Source organism: Mus pahari, chromosome 10 (genome assembly GCF_900095145.1).
Source record: "Mus pahari chromosome 10, PAHARI_EIJ_v1.1, whole genome shotgun sequence".
Classification (NCBI taxonomy): domain Eukaryota; kingdom Metazoa; phylum Chordata; class Mammalia; order Rodentia; family Muridae; genus Mus; species Mus pahari.
Window position 1 is genome coordinate 111,710,471 of NC_034599.1, and position 23,970 is coordinate 111,734,440.

Here is a 23,970-nt window from a genome sequence, read left to right on the forward strand (position 1 = left end):
AGAGAGAGAGAGAGAGAGACAGAGAGAGAGACAGAGACAGAGACAGAGACAGAGACAGAGACAGAGACAGAGACAGAGACTGGCTCAGTACTCCAGGGGAAGCCTGCAGCGAGTAAGCAGCCTTCCTCTGAGGCTTCAGTTCCTGTCTCCAGGTTCCTGCCTGGCTTCAGTTCCTGCTCTGACTTCTCTTGGTTATGAACTATGATGTAGAAATGTGAGCTGAAATTAATTCTTTCCTCCCCATGTTGCTTTTGGTCATGGTGTTTATCACAGCCATAGAAACCCTAACTAAGACAGGCAGGCACCACCAGGTCTAACTCATGCTAAAATAAATTTCAAAGAGAGAAAAAAAATCTTTTTCATACAGTTTTATTTACTTCAAATAAAAATAAATAGATGTGCTCCAGTAATTTACAAATATTTAGTTCCCCTGTTGCATCTCTTCTCCATCCTTCTCAGGAGCATCAAATAGTGGCTGGGATTATTTAGAGCCACGGTACTATAAGAGCTGACAGTCACAACTTACGAATTAAGCACCATGGTATAATGCACATCAGTAGCTATCATTAGTCATTAGAAACAGAAGCTCAGTCCCTCATCACATTCAGCAACTGATGGCCTGAGGGCACAGGCCACCACCAAGGCCTCCTCGGACTTAGATTTGCCCACAGAGCATTCTGGAGGGCTGCTGAGGCTCCGGTTACATTCATGCCTTCGCATCTTCCGCTCTGAAGTATTCTAATGAGTACCCCAAAATGCTTGTGCTCGGAGCATCTTGACCTTTCCTTCTGACACAGAGGAAGTGGGTGTCAGTGCTGCAGCAACCCGGCTGCTCCAGGGGCCGTTCCTACCTGGCTCTGCTGCATACTTGCATAGGCCTCAGAACACAGTGAGGTTTGCACCTGCTTTAGCTCTTTTTGTTCCGGACAATAGAAGAGCCAATCTCCCCTCCCACTGAGTGAACAGAGAAATTGTTGTTCTTCAAAGTGAAAGTCTAAGGTCTGCTTGCCCCTCACCCCCACCCCATGTTTCCTGTTGGACCTCTGAGCTTTCTTATGATGTGTCCTGTTTTGGCTCCACGTTCAGACAAGTCTGTCCCCTTAGGGTACCGAGATCATAGCCAGGTCACCATGAAGAAATGCTTTGATTTCACGAAGTTCTATTAAAAGGGAGTTTCAGAGTCTCACTGGGATGATTGACATAATAGGCCTGGTCACGTGGTCCTGGGTTAGCGGGCTGCGAACGAGATCAAGCGCCCCTTATGCTGGTAGGCGGAGCACGGTGGGCGGGGTGTCTGCCGCAGCATCATTTTCCCATTTACCAGGGAACAAATTAGACCTCAGAGCTGGTGACACAGCTAAGTCTCACAGCCAGTAGCAGCCGAGCTCTTCTCTTTTGCTGCCCCTGCTCTGCATGTTGGTAAAAGAAGACTTTGTTTCCACCCAGCCCGCACCTCAGTGTTGTACCATGTCAGTGCCTGCCCAGCCCTGCCCTACCTGACCATCAGCTTTGGAAGTGATGGGAAAGGAGCAAGGGCCGCCACGGACAGGAGAGAGAATGTCTGCCTCTCTGCTAAGTCAGAAGCCCTGTGTGGAGCTCTGGTCTCCAGACATGGGAGCTGGGGCCATCTGAAAGTTTGTGTGCCTCTCCTCATCCTGTGCTGCCTGTACATGAGGTTTAAACACTGAGTGCTTTCACGGGCTCAGTATGGAGAGGAGGTGAATGTCTTCTGCTGAGCACACGTTGGGGAGGAGCACCCCCCCCCCCCAAGGTCTCGCCCTTATCAGAGGACCTGTTGGCAGCTGATGGCTGCTGAGAGAGAGAGGGTCACTCCCCTTTGTGGCTGCTAGTAGGTTTCTTATGGATGGCCACAGCCCACACACATGTGAACAACACTAAATAATAGCAAAATGGTACAAATAAAGGCGTGGAGCTGGGGGTGGGTGGGTGGGATGCCCTGAGGGGCAGTCGAGGGGGCTGGATGAGGGGGATGGATATGAGCAATACACATTATATAAGGGTGTGGAGCTTAGAATAAAAATATTAGTTTGTTGTTGTTTTTGTTTTAATTATCTGCTGAGCTGGGTTGATGCCTCCTTTCCTGGAAGCCCTCATTTAGAAGGTTTCAGACGAAGGAACTGTCTTCTGCCTCCAAAGGCAACAGAAGGCAGTGGATGGAGCCACCTAGGGAGGGGGAACTCAAAGAGACAAAACCAAAACCCCCTCCTCAGATCAGCAGGCCTTCAGAATGGGGGGGCAGAGACCTCTGGAGTGGGCGATGCTTCCGGCCCTCATTCATGAAGCCATGTCAGGGGAAGAGGTTAGACCTTATGCCAAGGAAAGCTCTCACCGCTTTTTTCAAAAGGCCTGTAGAGCTTTTCTGATGAAGGAGCAGACGGTTGGGACCCAGAAGTGGACAGACACATCAGTTCATAGCTATAGGTCTCCAATTGTACAGACCTTGGTCTCTCCACACACGGTCACACCACAGTTCCCTCTGGGCTAAAGATGAGCCAGGCAGATGGGACACCGACCTGGTCCTTCACCTAGACCAGGGTCTGTTCTGTGGACTCAAACGTACTTGAAACGGTGTCTGGCAAGTGGCACTCTGAGCCTCCACAGTGCCAAGGTGGAAGGAAGCTGCACAGTGGTGCCCTGGGCAGCTTATTCACTGCCAAGACGGTCGCAGAAGACAGCCTTAGCCAGAACATGCACAGGGTATGGAGCCAAGCTAGGCTGACTGGAATCTTGGTTTCAGGCAATTGATCTCCATAGTGGTGAGCTGCCCTATTTCTCGATTCCCCCTTTTCTTTATCTGGGCAGTAGAGACCATGAGACTTACCTCACAGCCTCCAGATGAAATAAAAATGGGCTTCAAGTTACGAGTTGAACATCCCTTACCCAACATTCTTAGTTCACAACTGTTTCAGATGTCAAACGCTTTAGACTCAGCATGCTCCACTTGAACCTGCAAGTGTCAGTCCGTTCCCCCACCTCCTCTGGTCTCCTCCACATGTCCTGACTGCAGAGCATGTAAAGTCCACTTTCCAGCCTCTGGTTTTTATGAGGAGGCTGGAAGCAACCTGGGGAAATGTGAGTGCTGGTGGCTCAAGGGGGATTTTACCCACCAGAGGTAGGTGGTCCTTCAGACTTCCCTGAGACCCCACTCTGACCTACAATGGGGCACTTAGGCATTCAGTAGCTCAGCAGATAAAGGCCCATTCTTGTCTGTGATTTTCCTCATCAGAGGTCCAGCCTGGGAAGATACTTCCCATCCAAGGGCAGGAAGCGTCACAACTACCTCTCAGCGTCTGATAGATGTAGACCTGTTAAGAAGCTCATTGTGACATTCAAATACAGCTTAGAATGACCGTGGAGAGGAGTTTCAGTGGGGGAATTATCTACATCAGTGTGGCCTGTGGATATCTGTGGGAGGCTATCTGGTTGCCTTAACTGATTTGAAAAGGCACAGCCTGAAGTTAGGCGGCACCAGTCACTAGCTGGGGGGCCTAGACTGTGTAAGCTTTTAAACATAGCCACAGAAATAAAAACAGCAAAAATGTGTAGAGCAGTGCCCACCTCCAATATGGTCAGAGCTCAGTGTACAGTAGCTCTGTCCCCTCGGGTTCCAGGCAGTCCGAGCAGGCTGAGGATCTCACTCTGAGGCAGCATGAACGGCATGTATGACCGTCTACAGGTGAAAGAACCAAATATATTTGAGGACAATTTTCTGGGTCCTCTCTGGATCCTGACAGCCACAATAGAACCTAAGCATTAAATCCAGGATTTCCAGGTTCCCAATTCCTCCCCCTGAGAAATACTGTAGAGAAAAAAAGGGGGTTTGGACCTGCTGTTCAGAGCCCCAGCTCTCAGTCTGTGGAGATTTACGTGGGCAATGCCTCTGTCATCCTCCTCCGAGGATACAAAGGAAACACTCAGGAACAATAATGGAATGAGTCTTGTTTTAAGAGGCACTTAGGTGAATTAAGATCAATATGCAGGCAAGCGTGCCATGGGAGGTGGCATCCGGAAGGTTTTACTGGTAGCATTCTCTGTTTTAGAAGATGCTGATCTCTGTAGGACAGGAAGGTCATGAGGAAGTGTCCCTGTCTTACAACAAGTCCTAGGATGTGAGTCCATTCCCTTGGAATCTGACATCAAGTGGCTGTCTCCATGGGTGAAGGGCAGAGAGATGTGAGGATGGAGGGTGGGTTGTTTGTGTGCTGTCTGTTTCTCACTATCTTAGGCTGAGGTCCTATCCTACTTTGACTCTGTCACTCTGACAAATAACACAACCAAAAGCAACTTAGAGAAAGAATTTCTTATTTGCCTTTCACTTCCAGGTCAGAGGCCATCATTGAGAGAAGTCAGGACAGATAGTCAAGTAGGAGCTTTAAGCCAAAACCATGGGGGTATGCCTCTTGCTGGCTCACTCCTTGGCTCTAGCTTTTTTATACAGCCCAGGATCAGTTGCCTAGGGAATGATGCTGCCCACAGTGGGCCAGACTCTCCTTCATCAATTAACAATCAAGACAACTAATCCCATACAGGTATACCCACAGGCTGGACCCATTTAGGCAATTCCTCATGGATGATTTTACATTTTCCTCTCCACTGTGTCAAGCTGACAAAGCTCACTAGGATATTTCTCTACAATGAAGTCCTTACCAAAAATACCATGTAATAGTGATTTCCTAAGTAGTGTACATAGGGGAATGAGGAAGTAAGCCTGGGAAGGGACAGGTATCAAACGACATACTCGTGAGGGCAAAGATAAGTGATTCTAGTACAGTCCAAGGAATAATTCACACCTGAGAACATTCTGGTCCGAGACAGAGAATCGTGAGTAAATGCTCTCTTGAAGGAATTCCCAAGCATGACAATCTCCTTGTGTCCCCAGGCAAAGATGGTTCTAGAAACCAATAGTGATCCTTGGACACAGCGGTGCTCGCAGAGTGCCCTGTAAGACCCATGAGGACACTGATGAGCTGTGGCAGCCCAGACAGTAGCCCTCTTCCCACACCTGTTCTTAGAGAATTGTTGTGTGGTCAGATCTGCCTCATGTAGCAGGACCAAAAAAAGTAAAACAAAACCAACCAAACAAAATACACCAGCATTGAAAATGCAAGACACCGGAAAACACTTAGAAAATGAAGAGAAATAGGAATGAACAAAACTGTCCAGAGTGGGAAAGACACCAATAAAATGCTGGTCATTCAATTACCTCTGAAGCATCAGCAGAAAGACATAACAACCCAGTCCATTCAGCTCACTCCAACCACTGAGGCAGCTCCTAACACACTCAAGTCTACCATGTTACAATTAATGCAAACACACTGTACCTTAGACTGGCTCATAACCATGTGGCCTGGCCTTTTTCCCCCAAAGGACCAGGAAAAGTCATTAAATTCTACACATCTCTAGCAAGATAGAATTTGGAACCTGGTCATTAAGATAGCCTAAAGCAATCCTTATTATGCGTATGGGCCAGTCATTCTAAACAACTGGGCTGGTTAACCAAAAGCAAAGACCAAGGATAAACCTGGAAAGCAGGACCTATCTCCCAGAGCATGCTAATATTTAGCTATATTTGCAGATTTTTTTTTTTTAGTATTTAAAGAAGTGTAATAAATGTTTTGCCAGCTTGTATCTATATGCACCATATAGAAAAGGGCATCAAATCCCTCCTGGATCTGAAGTTCAGACTTCAGTTATAAGCTACCATGTGAGTACTAAGAAGTAAGCCAACCCAGTTCCTCTGCAAGAGCAGACAGTGCTCTTAACCACTGAGCCGCTCTTCTGTCCCATTAATTGGTATTTCTTAGCTCTGTGCTCCTGCAGAAGAGTCTTTCAATTGCTTTAATGATGGCTTAATCACTGAAGTTCTTGTGACCTTGGGCTTTTCAGCAATATGCCCATGATTGCACACCGTGAAATATGGCCCGTGTCCCCTTCTCTGCCCTATGGGAAACTTTTGAAAGCATAATTCTTGGTTGGTATGTGGTTCAGTGTTGAACCAGCTGCCAAGACAATGGCTCTGTGTCTGTGCTACTTCAGGGTAGTGCTGGAAGTCCCCTCTCCACATGATGCGGTAGACTCTTCAGAAGATAGGACTTGGTAGAAGGACGTTAGATCACGGGGACCTGCTCTTGAAGATGGTATTGGGACCTGGGCCCCTTCCTCACTCCCATCTCCTTGACATTGTGAGCTAAACACATTTGATCCATTCCACATCCGGGGCATACCAAGATGCCATGCCTCACCACAGGCTAGCTGATCGTGAGCTGAAACCATAAGCCAAAGCCATTTCTACTTTCATGTTGGGTTTCTTTCATCTTTGTCACAGAGACAAAGCTGATTAGGTCACAGGTGTAAATACCAAAGGAGCACTAAGGAGAGGCCTACATCTGTGAACCTCCAATTCTGATCATGAGATAGGGCACAATCACATCTTCCAAATAAATCCACAACTGTACAAATTCTATGCTGGTCACGGGGCCCTGGACACAGCCCTGTGTCCACCAGGTAAAGCTCTGCACAAGAGACCTTTCTGTTGCACATTGCAGCTTATGTGTGGTAATTGCATTTACTGCCATTCACGATGGTATTGACCTGCACATTCAAATGGCAGGCTACTCTCCACTACGACATGAGTATCTGTCTGACTCTGGTAGACTAGCATATCCTATAATCTTAAAGAACTTACAGATTTCATGGTTCATGACAAAGGAAGATAAAATGACAGTAGTGATGCTGAGCTGTAGAGTAAGGTTTACAGAATGGAGTAGGGAGGCCTGGTGCTTTTCTTATTAAGAGTTACCCATCCCATCTTGTGTGCAGGTTGCCCAACTACTCAGAGACTGACTCGGAGACTGACTCAGAGACAGACTCGGAGACTAACTCAGAGACTGACTCAGAGACAGACTCGGAGACTGACTCGGAGACTGACTCGGAGACTGACTCGGAGACTGACTCAGAGACTGACTCAGAGACTGACTCGGAGACTGACTCGGAGACAGACTCAGAGACTGACTCAGAGACTGACTCGGAGACTGACTCGGAGACTGACTCGGAGACAGACTCAGAGACTGACTCGGAGACTGACTCAGAGACTGACTCGGAGTCTGACTCGGAGACTGACCACTCTTTACTCTTAGAGCCAGTTGTTCCTCCTCCCTTCTGCCAGGCCAGGCATCCTCTGTAAAGTCAACAACAACCAGATTACAAAGGCAGATGACCCAATAAAGGGCATTGTTGATACTCTGTGGATAATTATTCTTAAACAAGAAATTAAGCAAGGACATGTGAAAATGGAAAACTTACCTGTTTCATATATAAGAATTTGTTTACCACGGCTGTTTCCTGCTGTAGCAACATAAAAGAAATAGGATGGATGGATGATGGATGGATAGATAGATAGATAGATAGATAGATAGATAGATAGATAGATAAATGGATGGATGGATGGATGGATGGATGGATGAATGGATGGATGGATAGATTGATAAATGGATGGATAGATGGATGGATAGATGGATGGATAGATGATGGATGGAGGATAGATGGATGGATGCTGGATGAATGGATGGATGCTGGCTGGCTGGCTGGATAGATGAATGGATAGATAGATGGAGGATGGATGGATGGATGGATGGATAGATGGATGGATGGATGAATTTCTCTGGAACAACCAGGAGCCCTGAGATTAGAGTTCAGTTCTCTGAGTTGCCTACAGCAATATGCTCTGAATGCACCCAAGCTTATCTGACTCCCTGACATCAGGGCATGGTATGCAGGGAACTTGTTACCCAAGGCCTCCATCTGAGAACTCACGGTCTGGGATGACCATCATTGCACAGGGGTGGAGTCTCTGCCATAGCTACCTGCCAGCAAAGGTTCCAGTGTTCCTCTTCTACATATATAGCATATGTAATAACCGTCAAGTTGATGGTTGTTGCATTCGCCTGGAGAGGAGTCTCATGGATGGCTCCTCCCCATAGATTACACACCCAGGAGTCTTCCTAAAAACTCTTGTGTTGAGTGTGTGTGGTGAAATCTGGAGATTCAGAAGGCAGAGGCAGGAGGAGTTTGAGGTCAGGTCTAGCCTTGGCTACATAGTGAGTCCCTTCTTGAGGAAACAAGAATTCTGCACTAGGGCTGGTGAGATGGCTCAGTGGGTAAGAGCACCCTACTGCTCTTCTGAAGTTCCCAAGTTCAAATCCCAGCAACCACATGGTGGCTCACAACCATCTGTAACAAGATCTGACGCCCTCTTCTGGAGTGTCTGAAGATAGCTACAGTGTACTTACATATAATAAATAAATCTTAAAAAAAAATTTAAAAATTTTTTTAAAAATTTAAAAAAAAAAAAAGAATTCTGCACTAGAGAAGAGGGCCCGAGGTCCACTGGAGGTCCTTAACGTTGTCTAGCTTTCCAAGGGTCTTAACTTGAGAGCCCATAAGGATCAGGCAGGGAGCTTTCTGCCAATGCACATGCAGGCTGCCTGCTTTGGTTTAGTGCAGTCACACAGGCACCTCCATGTGTTTAACAGAGGTACTACCTTCTGGTGAGTATCAGCTCTCCACCAGGGCCTGGGGCTTGGCGAGACCAGCATGCACTTAATGTCTTCATCCTGTCCTCAGGCAGGACCTGTGCACGGCTGGTCCTCCCAGAAGAGTCCGCTCCTGGTTAGGCATCAGTGACAGGTGTTCAGGTTCATCACCTCTGAACGCTGTTAAGCAGAAGGAAAGGGAGGTGCTCAGAGGCCACACGTGAAGTGGGAGAGGTGATTGCAGTAAGTTCAAAGCCTCCCTTCAAGATGAATCCCACAGCTTGTGTGCCCCACCTTTCACCCTGCATCTCTTCCCAGCAAGAAGCAGATGTCAGTGTATTCCCCCTTGTGTTTACCTGTTCTGCACATCTCACATAAATGGAGCAACATATGTGACATGGACTACATGACTGGTTCCTTTCACTTTACCTTTGAATTTTTGAATTTCAAGCAACACCTATACTGTGATATGAGTCAGCACTTTCTCGAGGTTTAATGCTATCTGGTTCCATGGAAACGTCACGCTTGGTCTACTCATTTATCAGCTGGTAGAGCTTAGATGTGTCCTTCTACATTAAAAGGTGTTCATGCTGTTCCCTTAAAGGCAGGCATCCCTTCTCAGCCACCGTGGGGCCCTCTGCTCTGTGCTTGGCATTTGTAGGCATTTGCTGGAAGAACAATGAGTGAGTGAACGAATGAATTAATGAATGCTTTGATGAATGCAAAGATAGAGCATAAGGCAATGGCAGAGGACAAGACACCATGTGCATATTACCTGTGACATATGTCAGAGCCTAAGTCTCACCGACAAAATGTTCAAATGAGAAGTCTCTCCTCATACCCTTGCTGTGCCCTGTACTATATCCATGGGGCTGGGGTTGTATCAGGACACAGGAATTGACATTTAAAGAGACGGTGCAGAGAGGCAGGTCTGAGCTCGGACATTTGGCATCCATATGCCTACTCAGCCCTCCAGCACCTGATAGAACGCCTTTGCACTCCAGGTTCCTTCTCGTAAACTGAGACATAAGAGGGAATCAAAGTCATGACACAACAGAGTTTATACACTGCCTGGCATGTTGGCGAGCCATTTCTGGGCAGAGCTCGTCTATGAAACCCACCCAGATCCTTCAGCCCTGGTTGGGACACCAGGGGGGTCATCTCGGGCAGGAGCTGTGACTTCATTCGACAGGTGATAAAATTCAGACTTCCAGAAAGGATAGTTTATTTACATGACAACACACATAGCCATTGCAAATCTGAACCAACAGCTAAAGCCTACCCTTGGAGGCCAAAACACGCTCTCTTTCTAAGCTACAGCAGGCCCACGTGTTTCACCAACAGGGATTTGTCAGGCACTGGCAAGAGACCGGACCTCTCAGCTGACTTGTCATTGAAGAGAGCTGCTGGTGTCTTCTCCAGGAATAACACCTCTTTCCTCTTTCTGTTGAGCCAAGTTGCTAGGGGCTTTGCTTGCCTCTGGCTCCTCTGTTAATGAGGGAGTTTGGGCTGAAACACCTCCCAATAGAACCCCCCCCCCAGAAGATGCTAAGAAACGGATCTTAGAGGAACAACAAACTGATAGCCAGACGTGGAGACCTGAGGGTCATATTCAGTTTGGAGAATACATGCTGAAACTAGAAAATGCAAAGTCAAAGCTCCAAGTTCAGTCTGACTCTTAGAGTAATCCTGTTTCCAAAGGCTGCTACGTTGGTGGCCGAGAAAGACCCTTCTTGAAGTCTAAAATCAAACCCTCCCGTGAATGAGAGGAAGGAGGCCAAAAGGCCAGAGAGGCTCCCTGGCTTCATTGTCTGAACTTCCAAACACCCCCACGTTGTTACAGAGTCTGGAACCTGGCTCTTCTGGCTGTGTGCCCAGAACAGGGGCAGCCAAGGTATGTCTGGAAAAGACTGCTTCTTCAAGGCAAGCGTCCCTCGTGCCAGGCAGGCCAGCAAAAGGAGCTGCTGTTTGCAGTCCCCTCACAGGAGGCTTCCACAAGCCAAGCCTGCTCACTCAAGAAACTGGAAGTCGAGAGCTCTTGAGTGTCAGGCACTGAGAGCGTGTGTATGTGTGCACAATACAATGCTTCCCGTCATTGCGTTGTGGTCTTGTTGTTGTTTGTTTGTTTAATGTTAATTGATGGTTTCCTATCTCGAGCATACGGTGTATTGTTATGAAATTTCAATTGGATCACAATTCCCTGTGATCTCCAGAGAGGAACCTTGTTAGCTTCCCTTGCTAGCTCAGGAAAAGTGAGGCTGGGAGAAATTAGTCAGTTGGCCTCAAGTCTAGTCCAAGATCTCATAGTCAAAATATTTTCAAAAGATTTTGTTGGGACTTTGCTTGCAAAATAAGTAAGAAGCTGGTGAAAATATCTGGGCTTTATGCTGCATTTAAAATCATTTGGTATTTTTATTATGACTTTTTTTTTTTTTTTTTGTTTTTCGAGACAGGGTTTCTCTGTGTATCTCTGGCTGTCCTGGAACTCACTCTGTAGACCAGGCTGGCCTCAAACTCAGAAATCCACCTGCCTCTGCCTCCCGAGTGCTGGGATTAAAGGCATGTGCCACCACACCCGGCTTTATTATGACTTTCAAAGATACCAAGCTAAAGGCTTGCTGGTGTGATTAACTTCTTTAAAACAGCGCCGCTGGGGCCACAGAGATGGCTCAGGGGTTAAGAACACCTGTTGCTCATTTAGGGGACCAGAGTTCAATTCCCAGTACCCACATGGCAGCTCTCAACCATCTGTAACTCCAATCCCAAGATATTCAATGTCCTTTTCTAGCCTTTAAGGGTACCAGGCATGCACACAGTGCACATACATACATGTAGGTAAAATATACATACGAATAAAGTAAAAAAATAAATAAATCTGTTTTTAAATAAAATATAGTAGCATAGCTCTGATGAGTAAAACATTTGCATATTGTGCAAACAGCTACTGAGTGGGAGTTTTCTTAACATATGATGCCCTGCACTTCCACCTTTAAAAGTGTGTGTGTGTGTGTGTGTGTGTGTGTGTTCATGCACACTTGGCATGGTACACATGCAAATGTCAGAGGACAGCCTGTAGCAGTCAGCTCTCTCTTTCCACCAGGTGGGGCCTGGGGATTAAACTCTTGGTTGTCAGGCTTGGCAGCAAGCACCTTTACCCACTGAACCATCCTACCGGCCCAGTCTTCTTTGCCTGGAAAACATGAGGCCCAGTTTCAAAGCCCATTCCTACGTGCAGAGGGTCGGGGAAGAGTGAAAGAAGGAATGTTCATCCAGGTCCCATTGCCCAAGTCTCCTCAGAGACCACACATTTAGTAGAGTGTAGTCTCCCATGCGAGTCCAAATCCAGAGAAGTTAACAACGATGGTTAAGACCTCAAGCATTAGTTTAAACTCATCCCTAGTTCTGTCCTCTGCAGCTGTCTCAGGGAACCCTGGGAAAGTGGGCAGGCAGAGAAGAGTAGAGACTTGGTCTCAGAGCTCCAGCCCACCACTGCTGGGCACAACTAAACTGCTCCCGAGGACCCGATGGCCTCACCCAGGCCCTCCCACACCTCCGTCCTCCACGCAGTCCCACCATCTGTTGACATTTTCCATTTCAGGAGGAAATGGGCATTTCCTGTGAACTGCTGGAATCGGACTTCCTCAAGTGCAGTGTGGGATTTCCTTTCATGAGGTCAAAGTCTAAGGTAAGGCCCTTAGCCAAGATGGGTGCTTCCTAGACCATAATACCCCTGGTTCTTCCCATCAGCCACTTATTGCTACACACACACACACACACACACACACATGCACACACATGAATATACACACAGAAAAATGCACACGCATGCACATGCATACACACATGCACACACAAGTATACACACACATGTACACTCACATATGCACACACGTATGCACACATGCACACTCACACTCATTTGTACACACTCACACCACTTCATGTACATTTTCTGAGTAATAGAAAAGAGACTTCATTGAAAAGCCCATGGCCTTTCTTGAAAATGCTACTCTGCTGTAAAAATCTAATCCATGTGACAAATCAAACCAAAAGTGCATCTGGTTGTCTCTCCTAGTGGAAAGTGAGTTTCACCAACATGAATCAACTCTGAAAATGTCATAAAGTCATTACAATAATGACTATCGGAATATTGATTTCCTGTTTCTGCTGCAGGGGTCATAAGCATAAATAATCATATTATATTATTTGTAAAATTCCACGTACAGATGTCAAGACCATAAGCAATACTAAACTCAGAGGTGAGGGGATGGGAAGGAGGGTAGAAAACCCAGCAGGTTACAAGGACTGAGCTCCCCACCTGTGGCCCCCTCACACTCTCCTGTCCTCAGACTCTGGGGTTATCAGGTGTCAGGATACCTGCTCAGCCGCGGGACTGCACGTCAGTCTCACTCTGATTGGCAGTGGGCTCCTGTCGCTCACTTCCAGCTCTCATTCTGATTGGCAGTGGGCTCCTGTCGCTCACTTCCAGCTCTCACTCTGATTGGCAGTGACCTGGGCCCTCCTCTCACTTCGGTCTTTAGGATGGTTGACTTAACTCGGCGGGGACAAGACCCTTGACCCTTTCATTTCTCATAAACCAAGTTCTTCTGCAGCAGAGGCTTCTGCCTCGGAAGGGAGGTGCCTGTGCCCAACATTGATAATGGTTTGATTGAAGGGTCTGTGCCCACTGCTCTCGGGTAGCATTCAGTTTCACAGAATTCGACGTCTCAGGAATTTATTGACGTATCAGGAATAACTTGCCTAGAATTTATTCTAGTGGAAACCAAATAATTGATGCAATCCACAATCTTTCAGCATTTGCTTGGATTGAAGACCATCTTGCAAACATCATAACTGCTGAGAAACGTAAAACCTGGGAAGGTGGTAGAATCGAGTCAGAGGCTCCCAGCTTTGCAGCTTCAATGTGCTGCTTGCTCTAAGACTTCCTGTGGATGGAATGAGTGATGTGTACCTCCCCAGGGCAGAGGGAGTTCTGCTGAGGCAGCCTCCTGCCATCCGAAAATCAGATATATATTAAAAAGTAACGCTTGCTATGCAGATGAGCTTCCAGAGGTTATAAACTGCAAACCATTCTAGAAAACATAGTTTAAAACGTGTAGAATGCTTGTGGGCGCCAAATGTGCTTTCTTCCTTTCTCCCTAGTATGAATTCAGTGTCATCTTTGATACAAGCCACCTGTCTGGGGAAGAGGAAATTCTCAGCTTCATCGTGACTGCTCAGAGGTAAAAAGGCTTAAACAGACTTTATTTTTCCAAAAATAAAAATCATTATGGGATGGAGAAAGGACATGACTTGGGCGTCCCTGGGATGTAGAGAAGTTGGAAATGGTTCAGTGATAAATTCCCCATAGCACTGAGAGGATCAGGTCTCTGAGGATGCTCATTAGGTTCTGCTTACTACTGTGACCAAATAAGAAAGCTCAGGGGAGGAGGGATTCGTGTTGGGTCACGGATAAAGGGGATACAGTACACTGGGGCTGGGAACTCACGGAAGGAGGCTGCTCTGGGCAGCGGGCGGGTGCTTGCTCACAGCTAAGTGGTCCAATGATCAGAGAGCTGGGAGTGAAGACAGATGCCTGGACCCTCACAGACAGGCCCAGAGGTGTCTTCTGGGCGATCATAAATATGCTCAAGCTTAGATCAAATCCAGTTAGAACTGCTATCCCTGGTCACCACTTCTAACCAAGCCTGGGAGGTCTGAGGATCAGCTTGTCACAGGGAAGTCTACGACTGAGGACAGGCAGATCTGATGAGATAACACTGTAGTTCAAGATCAAAGAATTAACTGGTCAGTTCCTGCTTGACCATGTTTTCCAAGTCAGACAGATGCTCTCTGAGGTTTGTCAGGCTAGGTCATCTGATTTGGGGGGTACATGTTTGGCAGAGTAGGGAAAGCCACCTACAGACTGGGGACTTGGTGAAGCTAGTTGGCAGAGGCACTCAAATAGTGTGCCTAGAAAACAGAACTGTCCCAGAAGCCAGGTGGACAGACAGCAAAGGGAATGGGGAGGCAGTGGTAGCTCCCCTTAGGAGTGTGTATAGCTATGAGTGCCTGAACTAGCCTGTGGGTTTATGAACTACATCCTTGAGCCACAACCTACCCTTGAATTGGAGCAGCATCGAGGTATCAAATAGCTTGCCTCACCTACGTACCAATAAAGGAAGCACCATTAGATCAGTGAGTATGGACAGACAGACTTCGATGAAGTTCAGGCAGGTGTGGATGGACACTCAAAACAACATATTCATTTCATTCTAGTTGTAGGGCTGGAGAAATGACTCAGTAGTTACCAGAGTGTACTACTCTTGTTGAGGACTTGATCTTGGTTCCCAGCACCCAGGCTGGTCAATGTACAACTCTCTGTAGGTTAGGCTTCTGTAGAGCTGACACCCTCTTATAGCTCACACTCACACACACACACACACACACACACCCTCTTATAGCTCACACTCACACACACACACATACACACCCTCTTATAGCTCACACTCTCACACACACACACACACACTCACATACTTAAACACACACATACACACANNTATACACATTCACACACACATACATACACACACTCAGACACACAGTAATCATACACACTCAAACACATACATACACACATACATGCACAGACTCAAACACAATACATACACATTCAGACACACACTCATACACATACACACATATACTCATATATACATATACACATACTCAAACACAATACACACACATGCACACACACATACATGCACATACTTACATTCAAACACAACACACACATACATACACTCAAACACAACACACACATGCATACACTCAAACGCAACACACACATACATACACTCACACACATACACATTCACACACTCAAATGCAGTACACATACATACACATACACACACTCAAATACAATATACACATACATATACATTCAGACATATACACTCATACACATACACACACTCACATACACAGACACTCAAACACAGTACACACACATTCAGACATACACACATGTACATACACTCAAACACAGTACACATACATTCTCTCACACATACCCTCTTTAAGATTTTAAAGTTTCTAGTTGAAAATATGTTACAATAACAGTCCAAGAGTCCCATGTGCTAACTCAGCCAATACTGACATCTGACTCATGAATTTCACCTTTCTTTCTAGATTTTCTTTTCTTGATCATCTGAAAATAAGATAGAAACCATGTCCCTCAACCCATAAACACTCCCTGCAAATTCCCCAAGAACAAAGCCACATGTGACTGTCACACTCAGGAACTTCAGCCTTGGTGCATCTGACCCACAGCCTGTGATCCGGTTACACCACTTGTCTCAGCGGTGTCTTCCCAGATTAGACACCATTAGTCCACCAACTAGTCCCACAGTCAAGAGCAGAGAGGAAGGGAGGCATGCGTTATCATTTGCTAGGCTGTGTTCATCTGGATTTCTCCACTCTTACACAGTTCAAAACCTCCTGCCTAAGGAATGTTGATGCCCACAGTGGGCTGAGTCTTCATACACTACTTTAAGACACACACACACACACACACACACACACACTCACAGGCCAACACGATGTAGACTATCCCTTACTGAGACCTTTCCAGGTGATTCTAGGTTGTCTGGTGTCTAAACTTGAAGCTGACAGGCGCACTGACACAATGTAACACCTTAACAGATCAGGGAGGCAGGATGCCCACTGAAACTTGAGCGGGATTGCTGTTTCTTAGAGCCACAGAAAGCAAAGCGTTGTTGGACAGACCCAGCATTGTGCTGTCTGTCCTTCAACACCTAGCCCAGGCAATGGTCATGAAAAGGAGCAGGACATGGAAAGGATTTCCTTGTCAAAAGAAAATGACACAGCCTGCCTCTAGCCCCACTCCCAGCGAGAACAGAGAGCAGGGGTCAGAAGCACGCCGGAGAAAGCTTCCTCTCCTCCCTTAGGCTGACATGCCCACTAGCTAGTGCTGTGCCGGGCACAGTGGAAACACCTGGGAGCTTTGGAATCTGCTGATGCCTCATGCAGTCCCACCCACTCCTGGGGTTTGGGATCTAGTTGGTCTGGAGTAAGAACTAAACATTGGAGTTTAGGGAAAGATTCAATGATTCTTTTTATTATTATTATTATTATTATTATTATTATTATTATTATTATTATTATTATTGGTTACTTTATATATTTACATTTCAAATGTTATCTCCCTTCCCGATTTCCCCTCTACAAACCCCCCCACCCCACCCCCCGTTTTTATGCGGGTGCTTCCCCTTTCACCCACTCCTGTCTTACTGTCCTTTCATTCCCCTATGCTGGGGCATCAAGCCTTCACGGGACCAAGGGCCTCTTCTCCCATTGATGCCAGATAAGGCCATCCTCTGCTACATGCGTCGGGAGCCATGGGTCTCTCTATGTGTATTCTTTGGTTGGTGGTTTAGTCCCCGGGAGCTCTGGGGCGGGGGGGGGGGGGAGTCTGGTTGGTTGATACTGTTGTTCTTCCTATGGGGTTACAAACTCCTTCAGCTCCTTCATTCCTTCCCCTAACTCCTCAATTGGACTCAATGATTCCAAATAATGTACAAGTTCTGGATTCTCCCGCACATGACACTGCTCAGTAAAACACCTGTTAGGTGCCCACTATTTAGCCGTTATAGTACTAAATGCAGGTTTTATTTTTGAATGCACACTACCTACTAAAGTTAAAAAGAAAAAAAAACCTCACAAACATTAGTATAAGAATCTCCAGTTAATCCCTTAGATCATAAATGCTAAGGAGTGTGTATAACCTTTTAAACATATTCTGGATTATTCCACGCTCCTGCTTCTCTTGGAGATTTTGTGGCAATCTGGTCTGTCTGATCCAAAGAGCCCTCCTAACACTTGACTCCCTGCCACAACAGGCAGATCCCCAGAGCTCCTTATCTCGAGTCTGACAGTTAGAATATCAGTCATTCCTCTCTTCCATCGCCACCCTTTGAAGGGCTCTCGCCTACTTAGAGCTTTCAGGGAACATCAAACTGAGACTCAACAGTGTTTCCTGAGCCCTCATCGCCACCATCAGCAGCCTGGCCAGGGCAGCCCACATGGACAGGTCCCAGCACATTGGAGCTTGAGGGATGGCCGGAAGTTGTTTGATGTTTGGTGTCTTTATCTCAGCTTTTCGACTTGGCTCATTCCAGAGCCATTACTTGATGACAGATCAAACCCTTATTGGGTGCAAGCGGCCAGCAGCCCCAAGTGGCTGGACAGATGACAGGGCAAGAGATGACTCTTCCATCAAGAGTGAACTACCCAGGCCTGGAAGGATGCTGCATGTAGAGAGGGTGGGGACCAGAATTGTACCAACTGCACCTGACAGGGAAGTCACCTCTGGACTGCCCCCTGGCACTGATTCCAAAGCTTAGATTACTCCCTGGGAAAGGCAGGGTAAGGAATCTAGTCATGTGAGTACCTGCTCCCGCTGTCATGTGCTGGGGCCACCTTGTGAGGGACTGATGTCATCTCATGGGCGGAAGACAGATGTGGATCCAGGGGCAGTGGCGGTGGCCCTGCATGGTCAGAGTCATGAAGCACCATTGTCTCAGAACAATGGGAGATAGGGGGAGGGATGTGAGAGCTATTTTAGTACTGTTGCCATTCAACATTTGCTGGTAGAAGAGGAAGACATCAGGCCAAGGGGAGGACAGCAGAGCAGCTGAGGTTAGCAGATGTTTGGGAGCTACGTCTAGAGGAAAGAGTGAGACAAGCCCTGTCCAAACCTCAGAGGGTCTGGGACCTCCCAGTTCCATCCAGAGAGGACAAGCTTTAGCTAGGACCCCCTGTTCATTCCATGTGACAAAGCCATGGTAAGTAGTAAGTGCTCCATTGCTTTAACAAATCAAACCCAAGAGCCATGTCTCCTTCCAAGGCAGCCGCTTGCCCTAAGCAGGCCAGTCCTAACTGAGGTTTAAAGAACTAGTGAATCACAGTGAGCAGAGCCCTGGCTTGGAATCCCATTGAGCTATCTAGAAGGTCGGCTCCCTCTGGCTCATAGTGAGGCTGTATGATGTCTGAGCTGTTCCATTAGGTCCAGAATGGTGATCCCTCTGTCCCTGGACTCATGCTGAGATGTCCACAAACCCCCTTCCTGGAAACCATGTCGTAACTGTGATGGTCACTGTTCGTGCTAGCTAGTTTTAACGGTCAACTTGCCACCTGAGGAAGGCGTCTCAGTTGAGGGATTCCCTTGATCTGATTAGCCTATGGGCATGTCTTTGTTGATTAATGTGAGAAGAGCTAGCCCTCTGTGGGCACAGCCTTCCCTGGGCAGGGCATCCTGAACCATGTCAACCAGGAGAAAGCTACGTGATGGGGAGCAGGTAATGCGGGTGTGTTCATCCTCCTGCTCCTCACTGTGGGAGTGATGTGTTAAGTTCCTACCTTGATTCTCTCAGTGATGGGCTATAACCTGAAAGTGTGAGCCAGATAAACACCTTCCTCCCCTGAGTTGGTTTTGTTTGGGGTGTCTTATCCCAGCAGTAGAAATGTAACTAGAGAACTATTTAGGAAGCGAATATTTCAAGAGACTCCACTTACAACAGGGTGTTCACCTGTAGCCTGTCACCGCATAGTCATCAGGAAGAGTTAAGTCATGGCTCCTGCTCTACCCCGACCCCTGGTTGGGCCTTTCTCTGGTGGAAGCCTACTCGCCTGTGTGACCAGGAGGTGCCAGAGAGTTTCTGTCTTCTCTCTCTTCCACCACAGCAGTTCTCAGGGGTCTCTATGCCCTCAGGTGGGATCAGGTGGGACATCCAAGATACATGCTCTGTCCTGCTTCCCGAAGTCCTCCCCGATGAGCCTGAGTCCCAGCTGCATCCAGCATGCACCTTCCTGCTGGGTAGCAAGCCTCCATTGGCTCCTCCCCTTTCCTGGTCTCTTTATTACCTATTGGTATTTCCTGGCTTCACCTCCCATACGTGCTCTTTGCCCCGCCCCCTTTGTACACCCAGAATGGGGACAGACTGGGTGAGTCTGAAGAATGTAAGGATTGATGTGCATCGCAGGGCAGGCAAACCAGCTGCTAAATGGCTTGCACTGACCACTGCCCCATCCTTCCTCTTCTCTCCCCACACAGTGGCAACATGGAGCGCTCTGAAGCCCTGCATGACAACACTCTCACGCTGACAGTGCCCCTGGTGCATGAAGTGGACACATCCATCACTGGGTAAGTACCCAGGACACAGAGCACCTTGCAATGGAAGTCTACTCGGCTCCTAATTCACATGCGTCACAGCCAAGAGCAAGTGGCCTTGCCACCTCCCTGCCTGCCAGCCTGAGAAAGCAGGAAGAAAGTTTGTCTGTGGTGGCCCGTATCCACCTCCCATCTGCTTTTCCCTCTGCCAGTCCCAGCTACCCAGGCACATAGCTAGTAGCGTGCGAAGTGTACTGGTAAATTCTCTGATATTCCTGGCTCCTGATGCACGCTATCACTCCAGGATGCTGTGTAGCGGCAGGTACTGTGTTTACAGGAGTAAAGTACCAGCTAAAAGCTTCAGGGCTGAAGATGGCCGCTGAGTGTTCCTCACATCCCACCTCACAGGGAGGCCGCCCTTCTGTTCGGCTCCATAGTTCCTGCTTGTCCTATTTCTGTCATGTCTTTGAGCACAGCCAGAAAGGGCTCTGCCTCACATCTGTGATGATCTGGAAATGGACACGGAGCTGTCACAACAGCAATGGCAACCCATCCAAGTGACATGTACAGCCATCCGGTGCCGCTGTTCTTGTTGGAAAGTGGAGCTGTCGGCTATGTCTGCAGGGACACGGAGCAACCTGAATCAGCTTTCAGCTGGAGCTTAGAAAACTGAGACTCCGACCCTTGTCTCCAGCTTCAGCAAACAGATTATGTGTACCTCTCTGATAGCAGAGAGGCTGAATGGGGGGGGGGGGGAGAAGGGTGTCACACAGTTGGATTAGATCAAATGGGAATTCAAGGAATTCTTAGCCCAAAGGCAAGCTGAACTCTCTGAAAGTTCAGTTTCTTCTGTCTCAGTTTTCAAGAGCTCTGGATCTAAGCCTTGGTCCGGAAGAGAAATGTTGCTCCAAGAGGGAGGGGCCACCCCTGCAGTAGCTAGACTCTGCAGGGAGCCAGCAAAGTGAGCACCCAGGATTCCTCTTTGGCATTACATAGCAAGGCTCATAGACGTGAGGCGTGGGCAGAACGTATCTGCAAAATGGCATACACTGCCTATGTTCACAGCTCTGTTTTAAGCCCCATGCTTTCTTTACCCATCCTGCCTAAGGGATGGTACAAAACGCCCAGAACCAGGTCTTGTCCTTAGGGGTGATGTAGAAACACCTCCCACACACACTCGATCATGTTGTCAAGGCCTTAGGAGACCTCAGTGTGAGGCGCTAACTGTCCCCATGAAGCCATCAGTTAAACAAGTGACTGTGCCTCTGATCTTTCCAGGGATGGGAAATGGGGCGACTTTAAATTTATTATCCATAAAATGCCTGTTTCTTTTTAACTTTTAGTACATTTATTATGTGTGTTTATGTGCAAGCATGCATGAGCATGCCCAGGGACACGGTGTATGGAGGTCAGAGGCCAACTTAAGGGAGTCAGCTCTCTCCTTCCAACATGTGGGTCCCAGGGATTGTGGCAAGCACCTTTACCCCCTCATCTACCTTGCAAGCCCCTAAAATACCCAATTTCTAATAAGCATGGGAGTCTGACAGATATAAATATGCTTTAAAAATGAATTTGTTATGGTTCCAGTTGCCAAATACATAATTTACTTACATTTATTTCTCAAAAGCTTCTTGTCTGCATAATCTACAGAAATGCCTTTCAAATGGCAAGCAAAATGTATGATTTTATAATTAAGGGATTTTTTTAATTTTTTTTCTTTTTGGGGAGAGTTATTGGGGTTTTTTTTCTTTTAGATTTTTATTTTGCTTTTCGTTTCTATAGCTTTTGATTTTTAAAACATGATTTAAATTGGGAGGATGGCTGGAGAGATGGCTCAGTCAGTAAAGTCCTTGTGAAATCAAAGCGTGAAGAACTGAGTTCTATCCCCAGGGCCCCTGTAAGAAGCCAGGGTTGGCCATGAGGATCTACAGATCCCTAGACCTCTTGTTCCATGACAGTCCCTGACTCAGGAACTAAGGTGGAGAGAGGAGACACCGGATGTTGACCTCTGACCTCACATGAGAACCAACAGATACCTGTAGACAAAGAAATAGAATCTCAGTATGCAGTGTTTAGTAGCTTATGAGTGTGGCCTGAGGTAAGAAGACATAGCTGTGAGGAAGTCGGAGCAGCTGTGTCTGTTCATGGGAGAGAGAAATGGCACCCAGCAAGGAAGAACACCGGCCTGGCGGGCTGGAGACACAGGGTGGAAGAAAGAGATTTGAGTTCGCAGCCCAGCAGTGTCCTGGGGGTCTGGTCCCAGGTAAGATGACCGATTTCACGCTTTCCTCTTTCAGAGTTGTGTCCCCAACCTCTTTCGTGTACGGCGAGTCCGTGGACGCATCCAACTTCATTCAGCTGGATGATCAGGAGTGTCATTTCCAACCAGTCAACATTACTCTCCAGGTACCGGCCCAGGGTGTGACCGCTCATGAGAGGACTGACTCTGTTTTCAGAGGGAACTGTTCTGGTCCGTTTTTCTGGTATGGGGGTAGGGGTGGGGCAGAGGTATTGAGGAGGTGTTAACCACACGCCTGCAGACCTCGGTGTTTGTCAGAATTTAGAACAGCCACATCAAAGAGCAGTGGTTCTCAATCTTCCTAACAGTGTGACCCTTTAATACAGTTCCTCATGTTGTGGTGACCCCAACCATATATTGCTACTTCATAACTGTAATTTTGCTACTGCTATGAGTCATATGTAAATATCTGATATGTGGGACATCTGATATTCAACTCTGTAGGGGTTGAGACCCACCGGTTGAGAATCATTGCCAAATAACAAGAGCTTTATCAGGAAGGCTTATGCTGCCCATGATCCCTGTTAGAATAAGGGCTTTAGGAGACCCTCTAGGGCACTGCCACATAAATTTCCTCCAGGGTTTTCATGCTGACTCCACTAAAGTTTTCTCCCCCTGGGGACCAGCCTTTCAGAAGTAGTTTCCTAAGAGCAAAACCCTGTGAGCCCATGCACCTTGGAAAGTGTGTTGGCTCCTCACTAGGCTAGGGCTGGCTCAGCTTAGGTTCTCAGCATCAGCTCACAGGTCTGCTGGGTGTGCACTCTGTAGACATCCAGAAGATCGTGGTTGCTTCTCCTGGAGGTTGCAGACTTTTTTTCTGAAACTTTTTTTGAGGCCTTGTGGGCTACACTGTGGCAGCTGTGGCAGCTGTAGAGCTGTATAAGAAGGTAGCTACAGAGAGAGAGACTGGTCTTTAGCTGTGCACCTTCCTTTGCATGTGTCTCTTATAGGCCATGGAATGTTACTCTTTAGGGTTTTTTTTCTCCAGAAATTTAATGATGTAACTTTCTTAGTTTGCTGGGTAAGAGTAGGTACAGGTCAGATTTGGTCTGTGAGACCTAGTTTGCCAGCCTTTGCTTTTAAAATATGGATTCTAAGGGCAGCTTCTCAAAATAGGAGTATGTAGGCATGAAGCCAGAAGGGCCTCAGCGTTGACTGGTCTGTGTTCTTTAAGGGACAGGTGTAGAGGAAAGTGGCCATATGAGAAAGGATGTGCAGGGTGCTCCCAGAACTGGGTGAAGCAAGCCTGGGCCAGGACTGGAAAACGCAAGAAGAAATGACCCCTCTTGTTTAGTGAAGTCTACATCTCATGGTCCTGGGTTCTGCCTCCCAGTGTTCCCCAGCCTGCCCATGGAAACAATGGTCTCCCTGTGTGATATTCACTATGGGGACCATATAACAGTGATCTTCCTTGCCTGTGTCTCCTCCTATGTGGACATAAGGGATGACAGATGCTGAAGTGGTGAGGGTGCAGAGGATGGGGCTAAAGCATTCTGGGACTCACAGAAGACGATCTTCCTCCATTCTGAGTGTCCTCTGGCCAGAAGAGCTCTGAACCTGTGATGGATAACACATGCTTGCAGCCTAGAGAGGACGGGTCCTTGACTTGCTAAGCTCAGCTGTCACGTCCGCCCTTGATTTACAGAGGAGACTAGGAAAGAGTTCAGTGAGCCGGTGGGGTGACAGCTGTGGTCACGCCTCCGGGTTTCAGGCACCTCACAGGGCCTGCTCGTTGTTTCCCTTTGGGTCTCTCAGTTGGATAGGAAACAAACACCAGGTAGATTTATTTTGTTTTTGTGATTTATATCCTTTCTTCTCTTGAAATACAGGATGCAGACAAGAGAATTATTTAGAAAGGTTCAAACGACCCAGACAGTGTCATAAAAAGGGGAAGGGGCGCAAGAGGAATGCTTGCTTTA

The 23,970-nt window shown here is 47.3% G+C and overlaps 1 protein-coding gene across 1 annotated transcript in view; it reads left to right on the plus strand.

The window, feature by feature from the left end:
- Itga9 (integrin subunit alpha 9) overlaps positions 1-23,970 on the plus strand; it is a 293,314-nt gene that overhangs the window by 212,149 nt on the left and 57,195 nt on the right. Inside the window, exons 19-22 of the mRNA XM_021207169.2 lie at positions 12,151-12,237; positions 13,716-13,795; positions 19,696-19,785; positions 22,050-22,158. Of these exons, the coding sequence (XP_021062828.1) occupies positions 12,151-12,237; positions 13,716-13,795; positions 19,696-19,785; positions 22,050-22,158 (366 nt within the window). The remainder of the gene's footprint in view (positions 1-12,150; positions 12,238-13,715; positions 13,796-19,695; positions 19,786-22,049; positions 22,159-23,970) is intronic.